The 27,270-nt window shown below is 49.2% G+C and overlaps 1 protein-coding gene across 1 annotated transcript in view; it reads right to left on the bottom strand.

Moving 5' to 3' along the window:
- The window catches only part of Stk24 (serine/threonine kinase 24), a 79,864-nt gene extending 52,840 nt beyond the window's left edge, over positions 1-27,024 (bottom strand). Inside the window, exon 1 of the mRNA XM_070002706.1 lies at positions 26,703-27,024. Coding sequence (XP_069858807.1) covers positions 26,703-26,744 — 42 coding nt within the window. The 5' untranslated portion in view covers positions 26,745-27,024. The remainder of the gene's footprint in view (positions 1-26,702) is intronic.
- Between the last annotated feature and the right edge of the window lie 246 nt (positions 27,025-27,270).

Here is a 27,270-nt window from a genome sequence, read left to right as displayed (position 1 = left end):
GGATGGACCATCAGCCAAAATTCTGGCGAGCAAGTGCACAGAGCAGGCAAGTTAATCCCTTTTTGTCCCTAACCTAGCAAGCCCCTCTCCTCTGTTCCAATTGGCTGAGCTCAGGTTCACAATCTGCACAAGGATGAGGTTTAATTGACAGTAATAGGATGTAACTTAAAATTCAAGCAGCTTGAAATAGAATGTCTTAATTACTGTGTAGCAGGAAAAAGGATGTAACTAAAATTTAATCTAAAGGGCCAAACCACCTGGCCAAAGCAGGAACTCTGCAGAAAAACAATTCTCACAAGATTGACAGGAAGGACGTGACCCACTTTGATAGCTTTTCTTCTCAGAGAAGACTCATAGTCATGTAAAACAAGTAGGGAGCTTAACACTGGCTTTTCTCCTCTGACCTGCCTTCTGTGGACAGCTAAGACACACCTCTGTATCGGCTACTATTTCTGTAACCAGGTGCAACCCAAACCCTGGTATTTTGTATAGATCACAATGTAGCCTCAACGCTGCTATTCATCACAACTGCTGAAGAACCACTCAGTGTTTTCCTTTGTTTCAATAAACCCTAAGGTAACTGACCTTCAAAGGAACATTTCTGTTTGTCCAATATCTAGCAGTATGGGTTGGTTTTTTGTTTTTGTTTTTTTCTGTCCTGGGGCTTGGGCACTGTCTGTGTGCTCTTCAGCTCAAGGCGAGCACTCTATCACTTGAGCCACAGCGCCACTTCCGGTTTTCTAGTGGTTTATTGGAGATAAAAATCTCACGGACTTTCCTGCCTGGGCTGGCTTTGAACCGTGATCCTCAGATCTCAGCCTCCTGAGTAGCTAGGATTACAGGATGAGCCACCAAGTTGTTTTTTGTTGTTGCTTTTTAACCACCCTTTGACTCAAAGTATACTGTCATTTAAAAAAAGAAAAATGTATGCCTCACACCCAATTCATTCCTGACATAAAGTGCTCTAGAGGTCACTGCCCACCCCAGAGCACCTCCTTTAAAGTTTCTTTTCAGTGTCTTCTCAGTTGTACAAATGGCACTAGGAGGTAGCCAGGGCCAAAGAGGCTGGGACCAGTGGACCGGAGAGCAGAGAGCCAGCAGAGGGCCAGCGCAGGGCACACAGTGGTCAGCCAAGGCCGGTCAACGCTGCTGAGGGGAGCGCCGGGCACATCAGTGAAGGACTGCCATGGAAACGGCCATCCGCTCACTGCGAGGTCTGGTAGTCATCACCCACACTCATATGCTCCACACACGTGTGGTACGTGCTATACCACACAAAGAAGCCTGTGTTCACACCCTTCAAGGTCCCTCTTCTGCTAGCTGGGGACGGCCAGCACACAATGTAAACCGGCAGGTGGGAACCTACTGGCCTGTGCGGACTCAGCGGTGCTGATGCAACACACACTTAAAAATAACCAGAAAGACTTCCAACAAAAGGGGTCAAATGAAAGGCACACATACCCAAAGGAAAGGAAAGGCGGCCTAAACAAAACTAGGACCCAGCTGTAGGCGTAAGCCACAAATAAAGACCCAAGGTTTCCAGATACAGTGAGATCTGGGCCCCTGAGGGAAGAGGAGGGAAGATCCAGCTCTCCCAGCTTGCCCCCCTTTTCTAGGTATCAGACTGAGTTCCCAGGCGGGATTCCTGGGTGTGGGGGACAACCCTGTGAGCATTCCTGACCAGAGCCAACCCAGAGGCCTGGCTGAGGGGCATCGCCACCTGCCTCTCCAGTCGCTTGCTGGGGAAGGAGCGAGCACAATGCTGAACGGAGGCAGCCAGGTCCTTGAACAAAGGGGCCACACTGGGCCACCCAGTCACGAGTGGGAAGGCAAGGGCACAACCCACGGGCAGAAGGTAGAAAGGGCTGTGTGTGAGAGAGTAGAGACCATCCAAGGCAGGCAGACACCCCCACCCCTACCCTCACCCCACTCTTCAGAGGCGCCTCCAAAGACACTGCTCCAAGAAAAGGGTGGTGAGCACAAGCAGATTAAATCACTGTAGAATTCCCAAGAGGGGATCTCTCAGACCCTTCTCTCCACCCTCAAGAAACTAACCACAATCTACACTGCCTTTTGGGAAAAAAACAAAATCTGAAACAAGTGTTAAGGTAGCTGGAAATGAAGACATCAAAAAGCATTACCAAACAAATACCACATTAAAGCAACAAAAATAAAAAGACACTGCTGGAAACCATGACATAAGGAACAGCAATCACCTGAAAAGCCAGAGAACTAAAAAACTTAAAAAGTGTCAAGGAAGCCACGTGCCAGTGGCTCATGCCTATAATCCTAGCTACTCATAAGGCTGAGATCGGAGGATTGTGGTTCGAATCTGGCCTGAGCAAGAAAAAAAATCCGTGAGACTCTTATCTCCAATTAAACACCAAAAAACTGGAAGTGGAGCTGTGGCTCAAGTGGTAGAGCACTAGTCTTGAATGAAAAAGCTCACACATCCAGACCCTGAATTCAGGATCAGCACCCAAAGAGAGAGAGAGAGAGAGAGAGAGAAAGTGACCAGGAAAGATGACAGATATGGGAGTAAGAAATCTACACACACACACACACACACACACACACACACACACACACACACACACACTCACACACACACACTGCACCAGCAGGTAGAAATAAGCAAAAATCCCACTTCAACAGATAAAGGATTCATGTCCAGAATACTCAAAAAATTAAACAGTAAATAATAATTCAATTAATAAACAGGTAAGTGAACTGAACAACTATTAGATGACAAAATAAAATGGCTAACAGACACACAAAGATGTTCAATATCACTAAACATAAAGGAAATACTAGGATTCCAGACAGGTGCTTGTGGCTCACGCCTGTAATCCTCGCTACTCAATGGCTGAGGTCTGAAGATCACAATTTGAAGGCAGTTCAGGCAGGAAAGTACCTGAGACGTTTATTTCCAATTAACCACCAAAAAGCAAGAGTTTTTTGTGGTCAAGTACTAGCCTTGAGCCAAAGAAGCTCAGGGGCAGCACCCAAGCACTGAGTTCAAGCTCCCACCCCCTAACACACACACACACACACACACACACACACACACACACACACACACACACACACACACACACACACACACACACACACACACACACACACACACACACACACACACTCCTGCTCTAAGATTCACCAATCACTGAGTTCAAGCTCCCACCCCCCCACACACACACACAATCCTGCTCTAAGATTCACCAATCACTGAGTTCAAGCTCCCACCCCCAACACACACACACACACACACACACACACACACACACACACACACACACAATCCTGCTCTAAGATTCACCAATCACTGAGTTCAAGCTCCCACCCCCAATACACACACACACACACACACACACACACACACACAATCCTGCTCTAAGATTCATCAATCACTGAGTTCAAGCTCCCACCCCCCCAACACACACAGACACACACACACAGACAGACACACTCCTGCTCTAAGATTCCATCTTATCCCTGTAAGAAATATCATCAAGAAAACAAACAACAGATGCTAGTGATGCTACAGAAAAAGGAACCTCAAAGACTGCTAGTAGCAATGTAAGCTACTGCAACCACTATCAAATCAGTATGGAAGGTCCTCAAAAAATTAAAAATAGACCTACCTTGTGACCCTACCATACCACTATTAGGCATATACAGAAAAGATACCAACAAACTGGGGTTTACTTCAGCCCTGCTCACAACAGCCACACTGTGGAATAAGCATAGGTGCTCAACAACAGATGAGCGGATAAAGTAAATATGGTACACATACACTATGGAATAGTATGCAAAGAAAAATAAGATGTCATTTGCAAGAAATGGATAAAACTGGAGACATCACACTGAGTAAGTAAGATAGCTCAAGCTCCAAAAACCAAGTATCACATGTTGTGGAAGCTAGATCTAAACGATGTACCTTTTCATAGACAGATACATATATATATATATATATATATATACACGCACATATGTATACACACATACATACGTATGTATTTACACACAGAGAACATGATTTTAACTATGAGAGTGTTCAGGAGATGAGAAGAAGATTAGGGGAATGAACAAAGGGAGACAAATAATTTCAAGACACATTGCAACTTCCCATGAGGACAGCATAGAAATTTCAGTGAAAGTTGTTAATAGGGGATGGGCAGGCAGAGAAAAAGAGCAAGAGGGAGGGTTAGTCTGGGTAAAATACATGTACATTTGAAATTCCATGGCAAAAATCACTTCTATTCATTAAAAAAATGAATGACAGGTAGCTGGGTGCCAGTGGCTCACGCCTGTAATCCTAGCTACTCAGGAGGCTGAGATCTAAGGATCACGGTTCAAAGCCAGCCCAGGCAGCAACGTCTGTGAGACTCTTATCTCCAATTAACCACCAGAGAACAGGAAGTGGTACTGTGGCTCAAGTGGTAGAGCGCTTGCTTTGAGCTGAAGAGCTGAGGGACAGTGCCCAAGCCCAGAGTTCAAGATCTACAATAGACCAAAAAAAGAAAAAAAGAAACAGACAGGAAGTAAAACAAGCTCTGTTACAAGGGTAGGGACCAGCAGAAGAGGGTGAACTAAGATAAATATGGCCAAAGTAGTTTACAGAAAGAAAACTCATGACTGTACTCCAGCAAGCAAATGCTTGCAAAACTGGGCACATACAAAGAACAGAGCCTTGTGGAAGTGCTCAAGGCAAATGGTCTACCACCCCACCCCTTCAACCTAGCCTGCACTTGTTTTCATTTACCTAGGTGTAAATAAAAACAAAAATGAAAACAAAAGGCCAGGCACCAGAGTGCCTCACACCTATGATGTTAGCTACTTAGGAGGCTGAAATTTGAGGATCAAAGTTTAGAACGGGGGGGGGGGCGCCGTAGGGGGTCTGGGGGGGCAGACAACTCAGACCTCATCTCCAACTACCTAGCAAACAGCTAGAAGTGATGAGTAAAAGTATAAGCCTTGCTCCAAAATGCAGAGAGAGGCCGGGCGCTGGTGGCTCACGCCTGTAATCCTAGCTACTCAGGAGGCTGAGATCTGAGGATCGCGGTTCAAAGCCAGCCTGGGCAGGAGAGACCGTGAGACTCCTATCTCCAATAAACCACCACAAAACCGGAAGTCGCGCTTAGCTCAAGTGGTAGAGTGCTCGCTTTGAGCTGAAGAGCTGAGGGACAGCGCCCAGGCCCAGAGTTCAAGCCCCACGACCGACAAAAAAAAAAAAAAATGCAGAGAGAGGGGGTGGGGGGAGAGGAGAGAGAGAGAGAACGAGGCCCTGAAAAGTCCAAATCCCAACACTAGCACACAAAGAATAAAATGCATACAAAACTAGATTTCCTAGGAATGAAACGTGAAAAACATTTTTCTAGAAAACTGGTAGTAAGAAATGTGGCTGAAGCCTGCGTTGTCTGCATCTCTGAGCCACAACCACAGGATGCAGCACACTCCCAGCAGACTGGGGCCCACACAGTGACTTTCTACTGATGGCTGAATATGGAATGTACATCATGCAAGTGCGCTGTCCGCCATCTCCAGGGTTTACCCTCAAATCACACCATGACCAGGCACACAGGCTTCTTCTATAAAATAAAGGAACTGCCAGGCACCGGTGGCTCACACCTGTAATCCTAATTACTCAGTAGGCTGAGATTTGATCATTGCGGTTCAAAGCCAGCCTGGACAGGAGAGTCCATGAGACTCTTATCTCCAATTAACCACCAGAAAACCAGAAGTAGGGCTGTGGCTCAAGTGGTAAAGCACTTGCCTTGAGCTGAAGAGCTGAGGGACAGCACCCAAGCCCAGAGTGCAAGCACCAAGACTGACAAAAATAAAGAAAAAAATAAAGGAACTACGGCTCTGTGTGATCTTCAATAATCACACACAAGGATCTCTCTGGTCTCCCTTAAGACCCTAAGTAATAACAGAGAAGCCCCTAGTCATTGCCTGGTCATTACCCTGGGGCAGAATATGGCACTACCCAGGGACTTCTGTAACCAGGCTACTGCTGACCCCAGCCCCACAGCAGCTGTGGTGAGATCACACAGACCAACAAGCATGATACACAAGATATTCTGTTATGAGATTCCTAATACCAAGGGGCTTGAAGTCAGAGATCTCCCGCTCACTCAGAATTTACCATCTAAGCCACACCACTAGCCTCACTTTTTGCTGGTTAACTGGAGATGGAATCTAGCTATCTTTTCTGCCAGGGTTGACTGGGAACCATCATCCTGGAGGTCTTCTGAGTAGCCAGGAACAGAGAGGCATGAGCCACCTGCATCTGGCCGTTTGTGATTTCCTTTCCCAACTATTTGAACCATATGCATCTGCTAATCCAACTTCCTTCATTAACTAATCCAACTGTCTTAGTTAGTTGCAGCTGCTAGAACAAAATAAACAACATAACTTAAAAACACACAGCTCTTCACACACAGTGAGACCGAAGGAGGATATACTTTTAGGGGAGGAACACAAAAGCACAATGCCTCTGTTCCACTGATCATAAAAAATAGTAATTTATCGAAATGAACTCTGGGAAATGGAAACACACACACACACACACACACACACACACACACACACACACGGCTCTGGAGGCTGGGAAGGGCTGGTGTGTGGTGACGTGTGGCAGAGGACCTGTCCTCCCCAACGGATGGCACTTTCTAGCAGTGTCCTCACATGGCAGAAGAGGCAAACAGGTTCAACCAGCCATTTCCAGGAAACAGGTACTAATTCCACCCATAATCTATATCATCCCCCAACACAATCACACCAAGAATCAGACTTCCTGTGAATCTGGGGAGCACAAGAACCATGCAGAGCTGGGAGCCAATGGCTCACACCTGTAATCCTAGCTACTCGGGAGGCTGAGTTCTGAGGATCACAGTTCAAAGCCAGCCTAGTCAGGAAAGTCCGTGAAACTCTTATTCCCTACCACCAGAAAACCAGAAGTGGCACTGTGGCTCAAGTGATAGAGCGCTCACCTTGAGGAAGAGCTCACTGTCAGAGGCAGTGCCCAGGCCCAGAGTTCAAGTCCCACGACCAAAAAAGAACAAAACCAAATGACGCAGAGCAGCAGCCTGCCACTCTCTGTTCCACCATCCCCATGCTGCGGCTCTCCTTGCACTCTACAGGAGGGTGGCCACCTCAGGCAGGCACAGCATGCGGGTAGCACACTGGTGTGCTTGTGCACAGTGGCAGCAGCAGTGATGTTGCAGGTCGGCTTGGACAGCGCCCTTCCATCCCAGCTCATGGAGCCTTACCATCAGCCACACAGTGACAAAGAAATTCCTCACCGACTGTCACAGCCTTCCTTTCTTCCCTGCCCATTAAGCAGGAAAAGCCTCTGTCCTGCAACACAAACTACCAGAAACCACCACTGAAGCCCAATTGGGCTGCTCTCTAACACAAAGGTCCCCCACATGAGCTCTGGGACCCACCTGGCCCCGGGCCCCGGGGAAGGAAGCACTCCACTCAAGGTGCCCAAGGAAGCAGTGCTCATTTCCACAGTATTTCTGCATAAACTCTTCTGTTTAGTTAAGGGACCCACATTAAGTGTTCAAAGTTAACATTAACTTATTTCAACAAACAGCCTACAGATAAATGCATTCAATACTCTAAGCAATTATCAAGACGGCCTTTTCATCAATTTCTAAATTACATTCACCAATCAACTTTTTTCCTTTAGGTGGTAGCAGGGTTTGAACTCAGGGTTTGGCACTTAAGTACTCTACCGTGTGAGCTATGAAGTCAGCCCTTTCAGTTTCAGTTTTCAGACTGGGTGTCATGATTGATACCTGGGGCCAGCCTAAGACTGAAATCCACCTCCCGCCTTGATAGGATTACAGGTTATGTGTCACCATGCCTTGCTTGTTTTTGTGATTGTCTTGCTTTTACCTGGTAACTCCTGAAGCATGTCCCTTCCTGTCTCCATCTCTCTCAAAGGTGGAGTTTCAGACATAGGGGTCACTGTACCAGCTTATTAATGTCTAACTTGAGTACTTTAAAAGCGTATGTACTTAAATTCTGTATGTATATATGCAGAACATGACTCTGAACTATGAACTAGTAGGAGGATGAAGAAAGAAGAGAAGAAAAAGAAAGAGGGTGAATAACTTGCAATACACTGCAACCATGTATGAAGTCACACACACAGGCTCAATGAAAGCTGCTGGCACAGGAGGGAATGGAGGGGACAGGAAGGGAGAAAGCAGCGGAGACAGTTGGTCTGAACAAAGTGAAGCACCATGACAAAGCCTTGTGGTGCAATTAATACACTCTTAAAAATTGAAAAATGAGCCCGGGCACCAGTGGCTCATATCTATAATCCTAGCTACTCAGAAAGTTGAGAGATCTGAGGATGACAGTTCAAAGCCAGCCCAGGCAGGAAAGTCCATGAGACACTTATCTCCAATTAACCACTAGAAAACTGGAAGTGGCACTGTGGCTCAAGTGGTACAGCACTGAAGAGCTAAGGGACAGTGCCCCAGGCCCAGAGTTCAAGCCCCATGACCAACAAAAAAGGAAGAAAAAAAAAAAGAGCCAGGTGCTAGTGGTTCACAAAATCCTAGCTACTCAGGAGGCTGAGATCTGAGGTTTGAAGTCCTGGGACTCATATCTCCAATTAACTAACAAAAAAAAGCTGGAAGTGAGGCTGTGGCTCAAGTGGCAGCCTGCTAAACTTGAGGAGAAAAATAAGCTTAGGGACAGCACCCAGATCCTGAGTTCAAGCTCCAGGACTAGCAAAAGTGGAGGGGAGGAGAAGGGAAGAGAGGAGAAGGGAGGAGAGGAGTGGAGAGGGGGGGAGTGGAGAGGGGGAGAAGAAAGGGAAAGAGGAGAAGGAGAGGAAGAGGGGAAGTGGGGGGGGGGGTACATGCTATACTACACTACGTTCCCAAGTTTGAAACTAACTTTCAACAGCAAATTCCTAAGCAATTTTCTCCAAGTGGAACTGCGTTCAGGAGCCAGGCACGTACACACACCTGCAATGCCAGCACTCAGGAGGCTGAGGCAGCAGCGCCTCAAGTTCCAGGCAGCCTGGGTTACCTAGAAAGTTCAGGGCCAACTTAAGCAATGTAGGAAAACCTCATCTTCGAAATCAATTTAAAAATGGTACTAATCAGCCTGGTGATCTTTCTCCTGGCTGGTGCTGTGCTAGCTAAAAGAAAACACTTCCAGAACTTTTCTCTCCTATCTTGGAGGACTGCCAGCACCAGGTGGGGACAAGGACTGGCCCCACCCCACCCCCCACAGGGCTTGATCCCCACCCCCCTTGCCACAGGGCTTAATCCAAGGTTAGGGACACCATGCAAGCCAGGCCAAGTAGCCCTTTGGGCTAGAACAAATGACAAGAGTGCCCATGCCTCCAGATCGCATGGAGAAAGCCGGGGCTCCTGGTGGCTGCCTTTATCACCAGCTAGGGCACATAGCCCTGGGGCATCCTCTGGCTCATCTGTCCGCCCATGCCACAATCAGCACTGCTAGCTGTGGACAGGCCAGAGAGCAGAACTCCACTGCAGGTAGAGCCACAGGGACCACCTGAAAGGTGGCTTTTTTCAGTCACCCAGCACAGTGCCACACCCATCCCCACCTGGCTGGCAGCCAGGATGACTAGCCCTCTGCCCTGACTCCAGGACCCTGCACGCACTGGCCGTTCACACCCTGTCCTTCAGTCCAGCAGAATCCCACATCCCCACAGGGTCTTCCTCTTGAGCCAGCTGGTGGCCCCATGTTCCATTCACCCACACACAGACACCAGGACCCGTGGCCATCATCACCACAGCCTCCTCTTCAGGCCAACAGCTCCTCGCCCTGCCCTGGCCGGCCTCCTGCCCAGCGCTGCATGGTGGCGGCTGCACAAGACCTGCCTCCTCCCTCCACCATGCAGCCGCCCACGGCCAAAACCCACAGCTGGCCTCACTCTACCACTTCACACTTCCCCAGAAAGGGACTTCATATACACCATGTAAAGAGCATCTACTCTAAATAGGAAAATGGAAAAAAAAAAAAAAAAAAAAAAAAAAAGGAAGAAAATCATTTGCCAGGAATGTCATACTAAGGGGCAAGCTGCTTCCGAAACCATGCCTCGGCACTGTCCTCTAGGACCTCTTCAACCTCTCCCCCTTCCTTTCCCTTTACGCCCCACAAAACAGGACTTGTCCAATGTGCCACGCCACTTCAGGCCTGTGCTTCTGACATCTCGTCTGTTTGCATTCCCTCGGCCTGGACAAGAAACCCTGCGGGCTGCACTCCAGCATCGTTTCCTTATTGCTCTCCAAGGCCACCTCCGGAGCTTCAGGGCTCCGCCCCCACGCCTCGTAGGTGCCTTCCACTACTTGTCCCAGCAAAATGCAAGCTACACGCGGGCTTCTGTGACTCCACAGGCTTCTTGAACACGGGACATACCCAGCGCCAGCACCCAGTCATGAGGCAGATCCCCCCTACAACCCTGAGCATCCTCTCCTGCATCACGCCATGCCACACACAGAAGTGATGCATGAGGCTGACAGACACACCCTCCCTCCCTGAGGCCTGCAGCTGCAGGAAGCACTGAGGAAGAAGCGAGTTTCACTGGAAGCCCCAGACCTCATAGAGGGGGAAAGAGAGAGAAAGAGGGAAGGAGAGGGGAGGAGGGGGGACAAGGGGGGAGGAGGGAGAGGGAGCCCTGCTGTATGAGGGGCACAAGGGAACAGAAGGGCCCAGCAGGCGACAACCAACTCCACTCAGCACAGAAGGACAAGCTGAGCTCCCTCACTCTGCAGTTCCATATGGAGAAATACAAATACATTAATCCCTTCCTCCTGTCCACCTACCCCTACTGCTCAGCTTTCCCAACTCAGAATCAAGTGCCTAAGTCAGGACTCCATTCATTTATGCTTATCTAGCCTCTCCTCATGCACACACAGAAGCACGCGCACACACACGCACCACACGCACCACACGCACCACATGCACCACACACACACACACACACACACACACACACACACACACACACACACACACACACACACACACTGAAATACACAGTAGTACCAGCCCATGTCCTTTATTCAAGCTTCCAAAACCTAAGTCTCTGAAAATCAACACTGAGGCAACATCTGCTCTGAAGCCATTTCCTATCACACTCTCCATGACACGGGACTACCCACCACTCCTGCCTGAGCCGGCGGGACTGTGCAACCAGGCAACTGACGTCAATTCCCCTTACCCACTGTGAGCCTTGTACAAGGGGGAAAAAACATGTATGATGTATGTCATGAATCAAGGATCACTGCCTCACCACACAAAATGCATACATTGGATCCGGCTATAAAGCAAAATAGTCCTCTTCTGGAATAAATATGAATTCAGAGCAATAAATTTCAAGTCATTATTGTCTGAACACTACACAGTCCTGCAACCTTCATTTTTTTTTTGGGGGGGGGGGAGGGTCTGGTCATGGGGCCTGAACTCTGGGCCTGGGTGCTATCCCTCAGCTCTTCAGCTCAAGGCTAGCGCTCTACCACTTGAGCCACAGCACCACTTCCAGCTTTTTTCTTTTTTGCTTATGTGGTCCTCAGGAATCGAACCCAGGGCCTCATGCATGCAAGGCAAGCGTTCTACCACTGAGCCACCTTCCCAGCCCCTCCTGCAACTTTCTTATCACCTAAAACTTTCAATTTAATAAAGGCTGAAAACACACAAAATAGGAACAATATTTGGGGGAAGGAGTGGGAAACAACTAGAGGGGCTTGTGCTTGCTCTGCTGGGCACCATACCACATGAGCATGCCCACAGCCCTGCTATGGAGATGGAGTTTAGCAAATGTTCCTATCCACAGTGGATACCTCAGTCCTCCAGATCTCTGCCTCCTGAGTAGCTAAGACTACAGGTACCACCCATCAATTTTGAATCTATAGTTATCACAAGGTAGTCATCTGTTATCAGCCCCTTACATCTGCTTCAAAGTCACCCAGATACAACAGCAGAAGGAGAGTGGTCTTGAGTCCGCGCTCTCTGCTTGCACACATTCACTACAATAGGACAAGCTTAAACAAGTAGCATCACTAAGGATTTCAGTCATGAGCATGAGCAAGCTGATGAGGTACAGGAATAAGACAGGGGTGGGGGAGGTTTCCTTTGGCTTAGAGACATCCCTCAGAAGTCTTCTGAGTGGGAGAGGAGGCATGCCGTATATTATAGGAGATGTATTAGCCCATCAGAACACTAAAATAATCCACAGCAGCACTCTGACAGACCAAGGCAGGAGTTCCAGTCTGAGCTGTATAGTGAGATGCTGTCAAGAATGTCAAGAAAGAAAGGAAGCTGAGTATTGGTGGCTCACTTCTATAATCCCAATTATTCAGGAGGCTGGTCTGAGGACCATGGTTCCAAGTCAGCCTGGGCAGAAAATTCCGTAAGACTCTTATCTCCAATTAACCAGCAAAAAGTGGAATGTGGCTCAAGTGGTAGACTACCAGCTTGAACAAAAAACCCAAGCAAGAGCACAAAGCCCTGAGTTCAAACCCCAGTTCCAACAAAAGAAAGGAAAAAGAAAAAGAAAAAGAAACAAAAACGAGACAAGTTTGAGGAAAAAAAATCTTAATAAAGCTTACATTGTCTAATGTAGTTATGTAGTTACAAATTTTTAGAAAATAAAAATCACCAAAACTCGGGCTGGGAAGGTGGCTCAGTGGTAGAGCACTTGCCTTGCATGCCTGAGGCCCTGGGTTCGATTCCTCAGCACCACATAATCAAAAAGAAAAAAGCCAGAAGTGGCGCTGTGGCTCAAGTGGTTGAGCACTAGCCTTGAGCTGAAGAGCTGAAGGACAGCGCCCAGGCCCAGAGTTCAGGCCCCATGACTGGACCCAAAAAAAAAAAAAAAAAAATCACCAAAACTCTAAGGAAATGTGAAACCATATAATTCTACACAGAACACAGTAACATGGAGTGTCTACATTATGGCTGCAATTACAGAAAGACATATATACAAATGACTGTGCAAAACTATGACTAAATGTAGTGGGAATGAACATACATGCTTGTGTTCACTGTCATTTCCTGAGGGATGAAAGGTTGCTTGTCCCCACTTCACTTTTTTTGTCAGTTGTGGGGCCTGAACTCTGGGCCTGGGCGCTGTCCCTCAGCTCTTCAGCTTAAGGCAAGTGCTCTACCATTTGAGCCACAGTGCCACTTTTGGCTTTTTCTGCTTATGTGGTGCTGAGGAATCAAACCCAGGGCCTCATGCATACAAGGCAAGTGCTCTACCACTAAGCCATCTTCCCAATCTCCATTATTTTGAACAGACTGTGCCCTAACAGTGGCCAGGGCAGGCAGTGGGACTGGCAGGCCCCAGAAGATAATAAGCAAGGCCAGCCCTTCCTCCAGCTTCAAAGGCCTCCCTATCACAAGTCCTCCAGCAGAAGGAGTGAGATTACCAGACAGAAGTGCCAAGAGCCATTTTCACAGAACTTCACAAAAGCCTTATTGGATAGATAGCTACAGAGAAGACATTTTAAAAAATAATCTATACAAAGAGCCATGTATACAAATACCGAGGACTTCACCATTTTAAAAGGCTTAAAATATTTAATCATCTAAAATAACTTTCCACTCCAATTACCTTTTAGAATACTGAAGGTAAACATTGCCCTTCTTAGAAACAGAAGGGAGAAAAGTAATTTCTGACCAGCAGTGCTGCAGAGGCAAAGCTCTTTTTAGACAAGTGACAAAGTCAGGCTACCGAGAAGTAAACAGTTGTTAGCTACACGTTTGGCTCTAAGTGTACACAATCTGAGCAAGCACAAGGGCTTCCCAGACTCACTCTCAAGAAGTTATTCCACCTTGTAAGAGGCAGGGTCAGGTATCTCTCAGAGAAAAGCACTCTTCCAGCCAAACCGCTTTAAACTATGCAAGTACTTTAATATTCAAGCCCACACCTGCTACACCTGCTTCTTGCTCTGGAGCCTATAGACCTCTGCGGGGGGGGGGGGGGGGGGGACACACCACTTAATAAGTGTGCACACTTTTGGTGTGCTTCCTCTATCTGTGCAGAGATAAACAGTTTCACCCCATCTGTACTCCAGATGACACCAGAGAGAGGAAGGTGTTCTGAATGACAAAGGTCTAGCAAGAGAGTCAGACTTGATTAACAAAGAGCCCAGACTCCTCCACCTCTCCCAACACCCACACTCCCCTAACTCTGCAGTGGGTAGGTTACCCTCATATTTGAAAAGGCACATCAAAAGCACTTCCCAATTCTTCCTGCAATGAACAACTCTAACAAACCTCAAAAAATTAAGTCCTCCCTACTTCCAAAAATAAAACCTTGGGGCTGGGAAGGTGTCTCAGTGGTAGAGCACTTGCCTTGCATGCATGAGGCCCTGGGTTCGATTCCTCAGCACCACATAAGCAAAAAGGAAAAAATCCAGAAGTGGTGCTGTGGCTCAAGTGGTAGAGTACTAGCTAGCCTTGAGCTGAAGAGCTGAGGGACAGCACCCAGGCCCAGAGTTCAGGCCCCATAACCGGACCCAAAAAATAAAATAAATAAAATAAAATAAAACCCTCAAATAAAGTCTGATAAGAGTGAAGTCTAACCAACTCCATGAGTCTAGCAGAAATAGATTACTTCTGAAATATAAACCAAGTTGACTGCCTGCATATGAAAGCATAAAGCTCTAAACAATGCAATCATTTGGGTAGGGGTAGTGCACACAGCCTTTAATTCTAGCTACTTAGGATGCTGAAACCTGGAGGATCAAGGGTCAAAGCCAGCCTGGGCAGAAAAATCCTTATGACTCTATACTGCAAAAATAACCAGCAAAAAAGCTAGGCTGGAGGCCGAAGCAGTAACATATCTGTCAAGCAAGGAAGCAGAGCAAGTGTGAGGCCCTGAGTTCAAACCCCTGTGCTGGCTTAAGAAAAAAAAAACAGCGGGTACCAGTGGCTTACACCTGTAATCCTAGCTACTCAGGAGACTGAGATCTGAGGATCATGGTTCAAAGTCAGCCTAGGCAGGAAAGTCCGTGAGACTCTTATCTCTAATAAACAAACAAACAAACAAACAAACTGAAAACCAGAAGTGGTGCTGTAGCTCAAGCAGTAGAGTGCTCACCTTGAGCTAGGGACAGTACTCAGGCAGAGTCCAAGCCCTCACAACCAACAAAAAGAAAAACTGATCTGAAGTATTGTTCTCAGTTCAGAATTTTTTTTTTTGGGGGGGGGTCTGGTCGTGGGGCCTGAACTCTGGGCCTGGGCGCTGTCCCTCAGCTCTTCAGCTCACGGCTAGTGCTCTACCACTTGAGCCAGAGCGCCACTTCCGGCTTTTTTTTCTTTTTGCTTATGTGGTACTGGGGAATCAAACCCAGGGCCTCCTGCATGCAAGGCAAGCGCTCTACCACTGAGCCACCTTCCCAGCCCCTCTCAGTTCAGAAATTTAAGTATAGCAGACCTACAGAAATATAAGTAAGCATATTGCCGGTTAAGTGTTAAAGCACAGCACTTCAAGAAGAGCATCAGTTATGATGGAACAGACAGACAGACAGACAGACAGACAGACAAGGATATATATACACACTGACCCCATCAGTGACCAGCTCTGCCCTGGGATGCCCCTGGGGTGTGGCACAAAGATCTGAAACGCCTGTGGAAGCAGTCTGAAGCAGGAAGACATGGCCAAGGCTGGCAGCAAGAGCCAGAGCTCTCCTCACAGCTGTTCTCCTCCAGCTGAAGAGTGTTGGCTCTTAGAACCTTGGTGTCCCTAGACCTTCGCCAGCAGGCCTTGCTGATTACCCCAGCACAAAGTAGCTCACCCACAGACCCCCCCCTCCCACAAGGTAAGAACAGCAGACTGCAGAAATCTGTGTTTTCCAGTCTGGCATATACACAGCAAGGCCAAAGGCACACATACTTTTTCCAGCCAGGCAGCACAGGAAGCAGGATGGAGCAGATGGGAAGAGAACCCCCCTACTGGTGGAACTGCTGAAGTAATTCCTTGCACTCCCACATCTTTTTCTTTTTAAAATTACCTCTTAGGAGGTATTTGGGACAGGGATCCTGCATGGAACACACCAAGGGAATATGCCAACAATGCCTTGCTTCATCGGGGCTTTAGCAACTTGGACTTTGTCCCGCTGAACATGTTTTCAAAGTTCTCCACCACAGTACCTAAAATAGCTGCTGGCCAAGGCTCAGTTCCCAAGTCCTGACTATTTTTCCTTTGTGATCAGTGGCAGATTGCTGTAAATCTTGACCTGAGAAAGTACCCTGTTCTCAAACAGGCAGCCACATCAAGACTGCACCCCAAAAGCAGTTTCTCTGGCTTAGATATACGTCCTTTGAGTCCTTCATCCACTAAAGTCTCACGCACTTACGGCAGCAGAGACCCCAACATTGCTTGGGGGAGGTCCATAGCACCCGTACCCGTTGGCAAGCCTACCAGATCTGCCACACATCCGTGCCCAAGTCCTGCGCTGGCCACCATGGAGCTCAGTGGCCTGACTGCTGTGGCCCCTTCCCTCCCAAGAAGCTCGCACTCGGTTCCAGTCCACAGCTGGGCCACCTAAAACATGATCAAATTCACCACCACTTCCCAAGATCCCATAGGGCTCCCTGAAATGACTCAGTTCCCACACGATTTTGGAATCAGAAATGGAAAAGCAAAATGGAGGACTGCAATTTTACATTCAAGTTAGGAAGGTGGAGATCACTGGTGTAGAGAGAGACAGAAAAGCAAGAATTTTTTTAATACTGCCATTTATTTAGAGAGAAGAAATAAAAGGCAAAAAAAAGTCACATGATGAAGAGAACAGAGACTCAGAATCCCTCCCACCTTATAGTACAAGGCAGCCAGCACCATGGCCTGGGACCCAGTCCACCTACCTGGTCCTGGCTCACTCACCTACACACTGAAGACAGCACTGCGCAAGCACGGTCGACCCTAATTTCGCACTATGGTCAGAACAAAGGATTTCCCCTTTACAAGGACTGAAAATTTCCCACAGGGAAAGAAGCAGGAAGACTGCACTCTGAGGTGCAGACACTGGGAAGCAGGTGGTGGGGAGATGGGATGGAAGACACCAGGGAATCTATGAAGAAAGAAACATGCATTGCGGGGCACCACTAGCTCACGCCTGCAATCCTAGCTACTCAGGAGGCTGAGAGCTGAGGATCACAGTTCAAAGCCAGCTCAGGCAGGAAAGTCCATGAGACTCTTATCTCTAATAAACCACCAGAAAAACCGTAAGTGGCGCACTGTGGCTCAAGTGGTAGAGCGCTTTCCTTGAACTGAAGAGCTGAGGGACAGCGCCCAGGCCCCGAGTTCAACCAACACGACTGACAAAAAAGAAAAGAAAAAGAAACATGTGGCCCTGGCTGATGGAAAGTCCAAGGTAGAGAAGCCGCATCTTTCTGCTGGGCTGCCACTGCGTCACCTCTGATCTCTGCTCAAAAGCTCCATCCATCATGGGAGCCTCACCTCAGTGACTTCCGGGAGCCTCACTGCCTGTTACAGGCCCCACATCCAACACACATGAAGACACAGATTTGGGGATCAAGCTTTCCAGCACATGGATTGGGGAGAAGGGGTGCATTAGACCCACATTCGAAAATAAACTAGAGCTGGAGAAAGCAAAGTGTCAACTTAGTTCACAGTACTGAATCCCCTGCTCTCCAGAACTGTCCGCACCAAGCATACAGAGGCACCTGAAGCCAGTGAGCCAGGCAGGGAGGGCGAGTCAGGTCAGGACGAGGCTAGACAACCAGAAGGCCTGGCCCGTGCACCCTGCCACCGTGCACACACATGTGCGCGTGCGGCCTTCTCCTCACCCTGCCAGGGACATGTTCTCTAGGCAAGAAGGGAAAAGCAGGGCTGTGGGTGGGGCGGGGCAGTGCTGCGAGGGATACCACCCCTCCTCCACACACTCAGGTGAAGCACATGGCTTCTGGTAAGAGATGGAAAAGGGGGTCGCCATGATGCCGTGGTGGAAAGAACCAGTCCAGAGGGAGAAGGCCAGAAGGTGCGCAGGGGACATGGGGATGTCCGCAGGCCCAGAGGATGGGGGGAGGGGTTCTGGGGACTCAGTGACCTCAGCACATGACCCAGATGGGAGAAGAAAACTCCCACTCCTTCCACACCAGATCCCAATGTGAGTCTAGTCTACTACCAGACAAGAACCGTAGGCTTCCTCAGGAAGTGGGGGAAATGACCAAGACAATTCTTGCCTGCCCTGTCCAACAAGAATGCCTAATAGTAATAGCACTAAGGGCAAAAAGCCCCTTGCAGCCAGGTAGGGTGGCACACAACTGTAATCCCAGCTCAGGGCACACAATGAAAGCCTGTCTCAATAACAAACCCAAGTGCGGGACTGTGCAATCCTCACTCGTAAGGATTAGAAGACACTCAAGGGCGGTTTGTATCACAAGAAACAGAGATCAAATCCAACAATAAAAGAAAGAGAAAAAGTAGAACCTTGGAGAAATAGAATCGCGCATGGGAGATAAAAGCAGATATTTCAAGCAAAGCCAGAAGACTACAATAAAAAAGGAGCATCCTGAGAATCAAAGAGCTTAGATTTTAAAAATCAAGAGCAGACGTGAAATACAGATTAGAAGAGCTGATAAAGTTGAGACAACTGCCCAGAAAGCCAAGCGAAAATAACACCAGAAAATTGCTTTTTTACAGGGTGAGAATGGACCAGTCCAGGAGCCCCAGGCTCCAAGTGAGACTCTCAGAAGGGGAGAACACAGAAATGAAGGAGGGGAATCAAAGAAAACGCAACAGAAAAGACCAGAGCTGCACAACCTTGACGACTGTCACAACAGGTGAAAGCAGACTGGCGCTGGCACCAAGGCACAAACGGCACTGTCTTGATGCTAGTCTTGGGCAGAGCACAGGGAGCCATTCCTGTCCTACAAGGACACCATTCCATCCCGCAGGAAGCCCAATGCTGGCATGCAGTCCAGCACAAAGCCACCCCAGAGGCTCAACACGTGGACTCGTGCCATCCAAGTTCCAGAGGCCCTCAGGGAGTGATAGCACACACACATAATCCCAGCATTCCAGAGAGTCATGGGTTCCGGGCTACACAATGCAACCCTGTCTCAAAAAGGAAAAAAAAATTCTGGAGCACTGAGATGCAGCTCGGTGGTAGAGTGAGCAACTCAGGGGTGCATCCCCAATACTGAAAAAAATAAAATTATAAGAAAATAATGTTTACTAATGACTTTATACCAACCAGGTCAAATTAATTATCCATGGAAGGAAAAGGTAAAAATAAAGACATGGGCTCTGTTTACAGAAGAACTGAGCACACCACACCAGGCAAGAAGGCAGGATGGCAGGAAGTACAGGAAACGGCAGCAGGAGGGACCTGGAGAGAAGGCAGAGGAAGCACAGAGGATGGAGCGGTGCGTCCCCGTGCTCACCAGGCTTTGGGGAGGCCCGCACAACAGACTCCAGCTCAGCCTTCTAAAAGTTCCCACTGCCAGTACACTCCCATTCCGGCTATCTGAAAAACAATCGTGGCTACTATAGGTGGCAGCATTCACACACACTGACCTAACCAGAGTTACCCTGCGACTTCACTGGAAGAGGAGGGTGGCAAGAAGAAAACTAAATCCTTCCCTACAAAAGGCCAAGTCCACAGATGATGCATGCCTGAAACCCAAACACACAGCAATGTCTAAATGTTCTCCATCAACCAGGGGGAGCTAGAGGGGGCAGGCTGGGGTTTGAATTTGAATTGAGGGCTCGTTCTTGTTCAACCTCGCCCCACTGCTGACCCATGCCTCCAGCCCTTTTTGCACTGGTTGTTTTCCTGCCTAGGTATGTGCGTGGATCGTGATCTACCTATTTTTTGCTTCCTGTTGTAACTAGCATGACAGGCCACCATGCCCAGACTCCACTGAGATGAAGTCTCTCAGGCTTCTCTTCCTGGACTGTTCTTCCATCTTCCCAGTAGCTAGCAATATACGCAGGAGCTACCAGCATGTGGCTAACCTGAATGAATTCTTTGGAGGGGTCTGGAACATTTGCTTCTAATGGCAGATGCAGGATTGTTCTTGCTAGTATTTCACATAGCACCCGGTGACCAAGTGTCCTTCAAGAAGGCTTGGATGAGATAGATGTTCTATTGTCTGGGGGCATGTGATGTCTGTGCTTGGTGACTGTCCATCCCTGTGGGTGGTTTGTACCCTCTTAGAGCCACCATTCTGATGGTGTAGCGGGGCTGCCTCTTCCCGTGTGTGCTGAAGGGGCTCTTCAGGCAGCTGTTGGTTCCAGATGTGGTAGGACAGTTACCGAGGGCTGAACACTGGTTTTACATGGCACGCCCTCCAGGCCAGAGTCCAGGAGTCTCACAGCGCCTTGCCACTCAGCTCTTTATTTGGGCAGATTTTTCCTGTGATTCAGATTTGCCCACTTGGAAACTCATACCTACAGGAAGTAGGCTCCACCCGACCCTCCCTGCTAAAGCTTTTTATGGGCCTTAGATGGAGTAGTAATCACTAATGAAATCTTGTGTGTGGCCAGAGCGAGCTCAGGAAATAGAAGCACATTCTCCCTCTGCTGTGGTGCAGCCAGACACAGGGAGCAGGCCGGTCTGTAGCCTTCATGGCTAGTAACTTATGTCTTTGTAGTGGAATGTATTAAACATCTCAGTGCCAAATGTCTTGGGTGGGAGGATACCTAGGTCCTGGTCATTCCCAGTGGTAAATTACTCCTTGTTTTGGAAGGCTTAGATTAGGGAAAATAAAGCAAGGCTTACATTTGCTTGCTACAATAGCATACAATGTCCCATGTCTCTGATTACAAGGCTGTGGACACCTGTAACACTGCTGATTCAGATATCCCTTGTGTATTTTTTTTCAGGGTCTTACGTCTGTTTAGGGTGCTTAAGTGGGGGGAAAAGATAACTTAAAACCAGGCGCTGGTGACTCACATCTGTAATCCTAGATACTCAGGAAGATGAGATCTGAAGATCACAATTCAAAGCCAGCCAGGGCAGGAAAGTCCAATTAACCACCAGAAAACCAGCAATGTGGCTGTGGCTCACATGGTAGAGCACTTGCCTTGAGCTAAAGTGCCCAGGCCCAGAGTTCAAGCCCCACAACTGAACAAAAAAAACAAAAACAAACAAACAAAAAATCTTAGGCACCAGTGGCTCATGCCTATAATCCTAGCTACTCAGGAGGCTGAGATCTGAGGATCGCAGTTCAAAGCCAGCCCAGGCAGAACAGTCCCTGTTAAACTCCTATCTCCAATTAACCACTCAAAAACCAAAAGTGGCACTGAGGCTCATGTGATAGAGTGCCAGCTTTGAGCACAAAGAAGCTGAGTTCAGGCCTCGCAACCAATAACAACAACAACAACAACAAAATCAGCAACTGTGGCTCAAGCCTGTAATCCTAGCTACTCAGAAGACTGTTATCTGTAGATCAAGGTTATAAGTCAGCCCAGGGAGAAAAGTCCTCTGGACTCCATCTCCAACTAATCAGTAAAAAAGCTGAGCTAGAAGCATGGGTCAAGTGGTAAAACACCAGCCATGAGTAGAAATAGCCAAGTGAAAACATAAGGCACCGAGTTCAAGACCCAGTATCGGAGCCAGGCGCCAGTGGCTGACGCCTGTAATCCTAGCTACTCAGGAGGCTGAGATCTGAGGATCGCGGTTCAAAGCCAGCCGGCAGGAAAGTCTGTAAAACTCTTATCTCCAAAAAAAACACCAGAAAACTGGAAGTGGCACTGTAGTTCAAGTGGTAGAATGCTAGTCTTGAGCTAAAGAGCTGAGGGACAGTGCTCAGGGCCAGAGTTCAAGCCCCATGACCAAAAAAAAAAAAAAAAAAAAGACCCAGTATCAGTACAGAAAGAAAAAAAATCTGATATCCTTCCCCAACCAAAATAACAGAGAATGTGACTGACCTGTGGTAGAACATCTGCCAAACATGCTCCAAGGACACAGGTTCAATCCCCAACACTACCAATCATCTCTCAAGAAAAAGGAGTCCTTACCATTGTTGCAAGGTGGTGACCGAGAGGAAGGAACCTGAAAGCCTGAGAGACGTGTACGACTTACAAAGCCAAGTTCCAGTCGCCGTTAAGGGGCGTCTTCACTTCCTTGTATCTCCAGCGGCACGGGGCAGCAGGCAAAAGCCATAAACTAGCAAGGGGGTACATACAGGGCTGTACACTGTCCCATGAGGTCAGACCACCTGCGTCTTTGTGAAGCCTGTGTCACCTTGGCTGCCCAAGGACACCTGAGCGCCCCATCATTCTCTCCAAGGCCTTCTAAGACAGCCGTCTGTCTACTGAGCGCCCACCTGCAGCTGAGAACAGTCAGTCAGGACAGAGCAAAACTGCCCTGCCTCCCACTGCCCAGAGCCCAGCCCTGGCCCCAGCTAGACGGTAAACCCCATCCCAGGTCTGTGCCCCACACTACAATGCAGCCCAGTCATACACCTGCAATCTGCTCCAAGCAATCAGGCCCCACAGCCCAGACCTCTGCTGGCTTCTGCCTAGAGCAGGGCTGCAAGACCCTGAACCCGGGCCGCACAACAGTCTTATCTCAGGGTGCTCTCAGCCTAAACGCCAGATGCCACTTGGGACATTCCCACTTGGGACACTCCATGGGGGCTGATGGCATCAAGGCAACACAGCAGGATTTCCCAACGAAACAACAATTAAAGACACTGGGGAAATGTGACATGCAAGGGGGGGGGGGGGAGAATGCTGGAGCACTTAAGTACAATTACATGCAGCTGTCCTATTAGACTTCTTCTCCTGGCCTCTCCAGTCATTAAAGGCCTCAGTACCCCCAGGGTACTCCTCACAGCAGGGGTAGGTTACCCCAAGTAACAAGGAAAGAGGAGGGGAGGTAGAATGCCAGCAACAATAGCACTGTAAGTGTTCAGCTAAGGAAGAGAGTATCATCAATTTATAACCCTGAAACATTCTGAATTAACTCATGCTCCTGCTATATCTGTGATCTCTCTAATTAAGGTAGTGTTCACAAACCAGTGGGCTGTGGACTCCCTTCAGTGTTGCAACCAGCTCCCTTTTGTAAATAAAACGCATTCCAACAGTGCCTCTCAAGTGCTAGGAAGCAGCTGTCTCCTCAAACTTGAGTTTCTGGACCTGATGCAAATTTTCCTACAAGGGTCACAGTCCATAGAAGTTAAAAAGATGGGCCGGCACTGGTGGCTCATACCTGTAGGCTAGCTGATCAGGAGTCTGAGACCTGAGGATCGAGGTTCAAGACAGCCAGAGCAGGAAAAGTCTAAGACTCTTTATCTCCAATTAACCACCAAAAAAAAAAGTCAGAAGTGGAGCTGTGGCTCAAGTGATAGACTCTAGCCTTGAGTTCAAGCCCCAGTACCAGCACACACACAAAAAAATTGAAAGGTGCTTGGTAAAATTCTGTACAATAAATCTCTAAAACACAAGTTCTTTTTTTTTCTTTTCTTCGTTGGTCCTGAGGCCTGAACTCTGGGCCTGGGCACTGTCCCTCAGCTCTTCAGCTCAAGGCTAGCACCCTACCACTTGAGCCATAGCACCACTTCCGGGTTTTTTCTGCTTATGTGGTGCTGAGGAATTGAACTCTACCACTAAGCCAACTTCCCAGCCCCACTCAAATTCTTTTAAAGCACAATATGCAGACTCAAGGATAGCTGTGCACCAGCCTTTAAGTGAAGCCATGCCTGACTATTCAATGGACACAGGAACACGTGCAGAAACAAACCAACCCATTTCTTTATATTTATTCATAGTTATCACACTCGGTTCATTATTTTGACTTTTCTCCCTAGGGTAATACAGAACTGGAGTACAGAAGGGAAAAAAGGAAAAGACAAGCAAACTTCATTAAACATTCAACTGTACAGCTATTAATCCCCCTCACCAAAGACTACACCGTGGTGGTCAATAATAGCTGCTGGTTGAATAAATAAAACATCCATTTTGTGCTCCTAATTTCTTCAGCAAGTACAATCTGGAATGAAATGATCTGTAATGTTTGTAAAAGTAACAATAAAACACCAATACCATGCTGAGTGGGAGTATGAGCTTCAAGACAAGAAAGACCTGTTTTCCAATCACATATTTTTGCCTCACAATGTACTCCTTTAACCTGGATCCATTCAATTTAGTTTCCACAGCTTTAAATGTTGTAATACCAATGCCTCACTAGGTGCCAGTAAGAATCAAGAGGCATAAAAAAAAATGATCTGCAAGACATAGAAAATTAAGTCTTCACACTAAAATGGTCCTTCATTTGGCATACTCTATAAGCATTCTTGCTTAGGCCTCCCGAATTCACTATACGGTCTTTCCAAACCTTTAAGCCAATTCCTTATAAGCCCTTGTCAGGAGACAAGGAAGAGGGGATTGAGATCCAGAGGAAGGAGGATGCCAACTTCTCCAGTTTTATCCTGGCAGTCAAAGCTAGGTGTACCTTTAATTTAATCCTCACCAACAGCTCTTAAGGAAGCCTTCTAGGGCAATTAGCAACTACTAATTCCAAGTTGAAATTAAGTTTTTTTTTTCTGTGAGGGAGTAAGCACCAAAATTGTATCATCCGGCTTGTGAATTCCTGTACAAGTACAGGAATGACCATCAGAAGTTACTTAATACTCTGAAGCTAGAACTGCTGAAAACTCTTGGTCTTTCCTATTGAGAAAAATGTTATCTTTGTACTATTGAGAAATTAAACACAGCTCCCCTGTCAAGAACATGTAGGAAATAACCCTCTCTTTGAGAGGCCAATCTGTTTCCAAGATTAAGAATTTGGGCCCTGCCTGGTGACCTGTAATCTTAAGATACCCAGGAGGCTGAGATGTGAGTCTTGTGTTCAAAGCCAGCCAGGGTAGGAAAATCCGGAAGACTCTTATCTCCAATTAACTACTAAAAAAAAAAGCAGGAAGTGGAGAAACGGCTCACACAGTAGAGTACCGGCCTTGAGTGAAAAAGCTAAGAAACAGCACTCAGGCTGTAAGTTCAGGAACCAGTACTGGCACGTGAAAGAAAAAGTGCAGAGAGCAGAACTACCAGGCTACCATCTAGTACTAATTTAGCCAGAAGGATGCTCTAATACCTTCCTCAAACTGCCTCACTGTTCACAAACACACACTGCCCAAGTGAGATATTTGTGAGTGTGCTAGATCAGGGCTGGACCACAGTCCCATTAATATGTTGTAATACTCTGTTGAAAAGAAATATTGATTTAAAAAAAAAAAAAAGAATTGTAAATGTTACAAGAAGTCCTTCTTGCTCTGCTGGTTAAGAATCGCTTTTTCACCCAATTCACCCTGACCTTCACGTCTCTACATGTAAACCAAAGCGGGAGCTTCAGGAAACACCAAGAAGCCACATGTTTGTTTGTTTTTTGGGGGGGAGGGGGGTCTGGTGGTGAGCAGAAGCTTAGTTTCTAAATGCATGTTAAATGTAAACCTCTTCAAGTTGAGACTCTCCTCCAACTCTATTCCCAATCACTTTCCGGATACTGATTTTATTATCCCTTAAGAAGACGACACCGCACACCAGAAACAAGACTGAACATTCCAGCTGCCATTAACCGGGTAACTGTTGAGTTCCTATTTTTCCGGATTTCAGATCTGAACAATGAAATCCAGTCTTCTCTCTCAGTGGGAGGAGGAAGGGAGTTAAGTTCACTGGGGTTGGAGGTAGGGGAGGTCCTCAGACCCTGGGTAAGGGGTGAGGGGAGGGTGTCAGATACTGCCTCCATACACCCTAAGCCCCCCCCTCCCCGGGAACCCCACATCTCAGCCCTGGAGACAGAGACAAGAGAAAGAGGAGCCTGTTGCCATCTATACAATAGCAATCCACTTGGCTGTCTGATGTCCTCTGGAAGTCCTCGTGCTGCCTCGCCCGGTGCCCCGGCTGGGGCGAGTAGGGCTGCGATGGCAATACCCGGCCACGGAAAGAGCGCTCGCGACCGCGACAAGTTAGCCAAGCAACCGCGGGGTTTTATTCCGCCAAGAGCTTCAAACAAGTCCCTAATGGCGAACAACTTGAACGACACGTTTGCCTAGATCTGAAATGCAACGTCTCCGTCCCGCCCTCCCCCCCTCCCCCATTAAAAAATAAAAATACAATGAAAGTCACCGGCAGGCCGGGATGCCCGCGAGTGTGGACGGGCGCGGGGCCGGCCGAGAACCACCGGCCCGCTGCCTAACTCAGCTCCCGGGGTGGCGGCCGAGCGTCCCGGCGCCCGCGGCGGGCCTGGGTGCGGGGCTCCGCGTCCCCCTCCGCCCGCGCCTCCGGGCGCCCCGCCCCGCCCCTCCCTGCCCGGCCGGGGCCCTCGCGCGACTCCGGGGAGGGGAGGAGAGAGATCGAGGACACCCCCCCTAACCCGCCCGGGACTCGGGGGGCCAGGCAGGGCCTCCTCCAAGGGCATTTCTCCCTCCCTCCTCCCGGGGACGGGCCCGCAGCAAACAGCGTGACTTGGGGCGCCGACACCCCCAGGTTCCGACCCAGGCCGCGGGCCCCACCACGCAGGCTCACCCCCCGACACCCCAGACGCCAGGGCTCGGGCAAAGCCGGGTCCCCCGCCCTCGCGCCGGAGCCCCTCCCCGGCGCGACCCCGGAAGGGAGCGACCCCGGAAGGGAGCGAGGGGGGCGCCGTGTTTACAACCGCCAAGTTGCCGCTTCCGCCCGGCCGCGTCCCCGCGACCCCGCGTCCCCGCGCCGGCCGCCTGCCTACCTGCATGCCCGGCAGGCCCGACTGCACCGGAGAGTGGGCCATGGCCTCCGACGGCCGGGCCGCGGCGATCCGCGGGCGGCGGGGCGGGCGGGAGCCCGGGGCGGGCAGGGGCCCGAGGCCGCCGCACCCCGGCGGGTGGAGGCGGGGGTGGGGGGGGATCTCAGCGACGGACGGCGGGCCGCGTCTCCATGCACCGCGCCCGGCGGGGGGTGGGGGGGAAGGCTGCGAGGGGCGCGGGGCCTCGCGCGAGCCGCTCCCGCTGCCGCTGCGCCGCGGGGCTGAGCTGGGCTGGAGCCGGACGGCCTGGGCCCGCGCGCGGTGGCCGCCTGGAGCCGGAGTGGGCGCGCACAGCCGGCCCAGCCCGCGAGCGCCGCGGCGCCCCGCCCCGCCCCGGCCCCCGCGCCGCCCCCGCGGCCCGGCCGGGGACCCCGCCCCGCGCTTCCGGGAGCGGTGGGGGAGGGAGAGGCCGCGGCCGCCCGGGCGCCCTAGGCCGCGCGGAGCCGGCTGCTCGTCTCGGGTTCCCGCGGCTCCCGCGAGCGCAAGCGCGCGGCGCTTGGAGGAGGGGGGC

This window comes from Dipodomys merriami, unplaced genomic scaffold, assembly GCF_024711535.1.
Source record: "Dipodomys merriami isolate MVZ:Mamm:240054 unplaced genomic scaffold, mDipMer1.0.p SCAF_6, whole genome shotgun sequence".
Taxonomy (NCBI): Eukaryota; Metazoa; Chordata; class Mammalia; order Rodentia; family Heteromyidae; genus Dipodomys; species Dipodomys merriami.
This window is presented reverse-complemented; position numbering and strand designations above follow the sequence as displayed.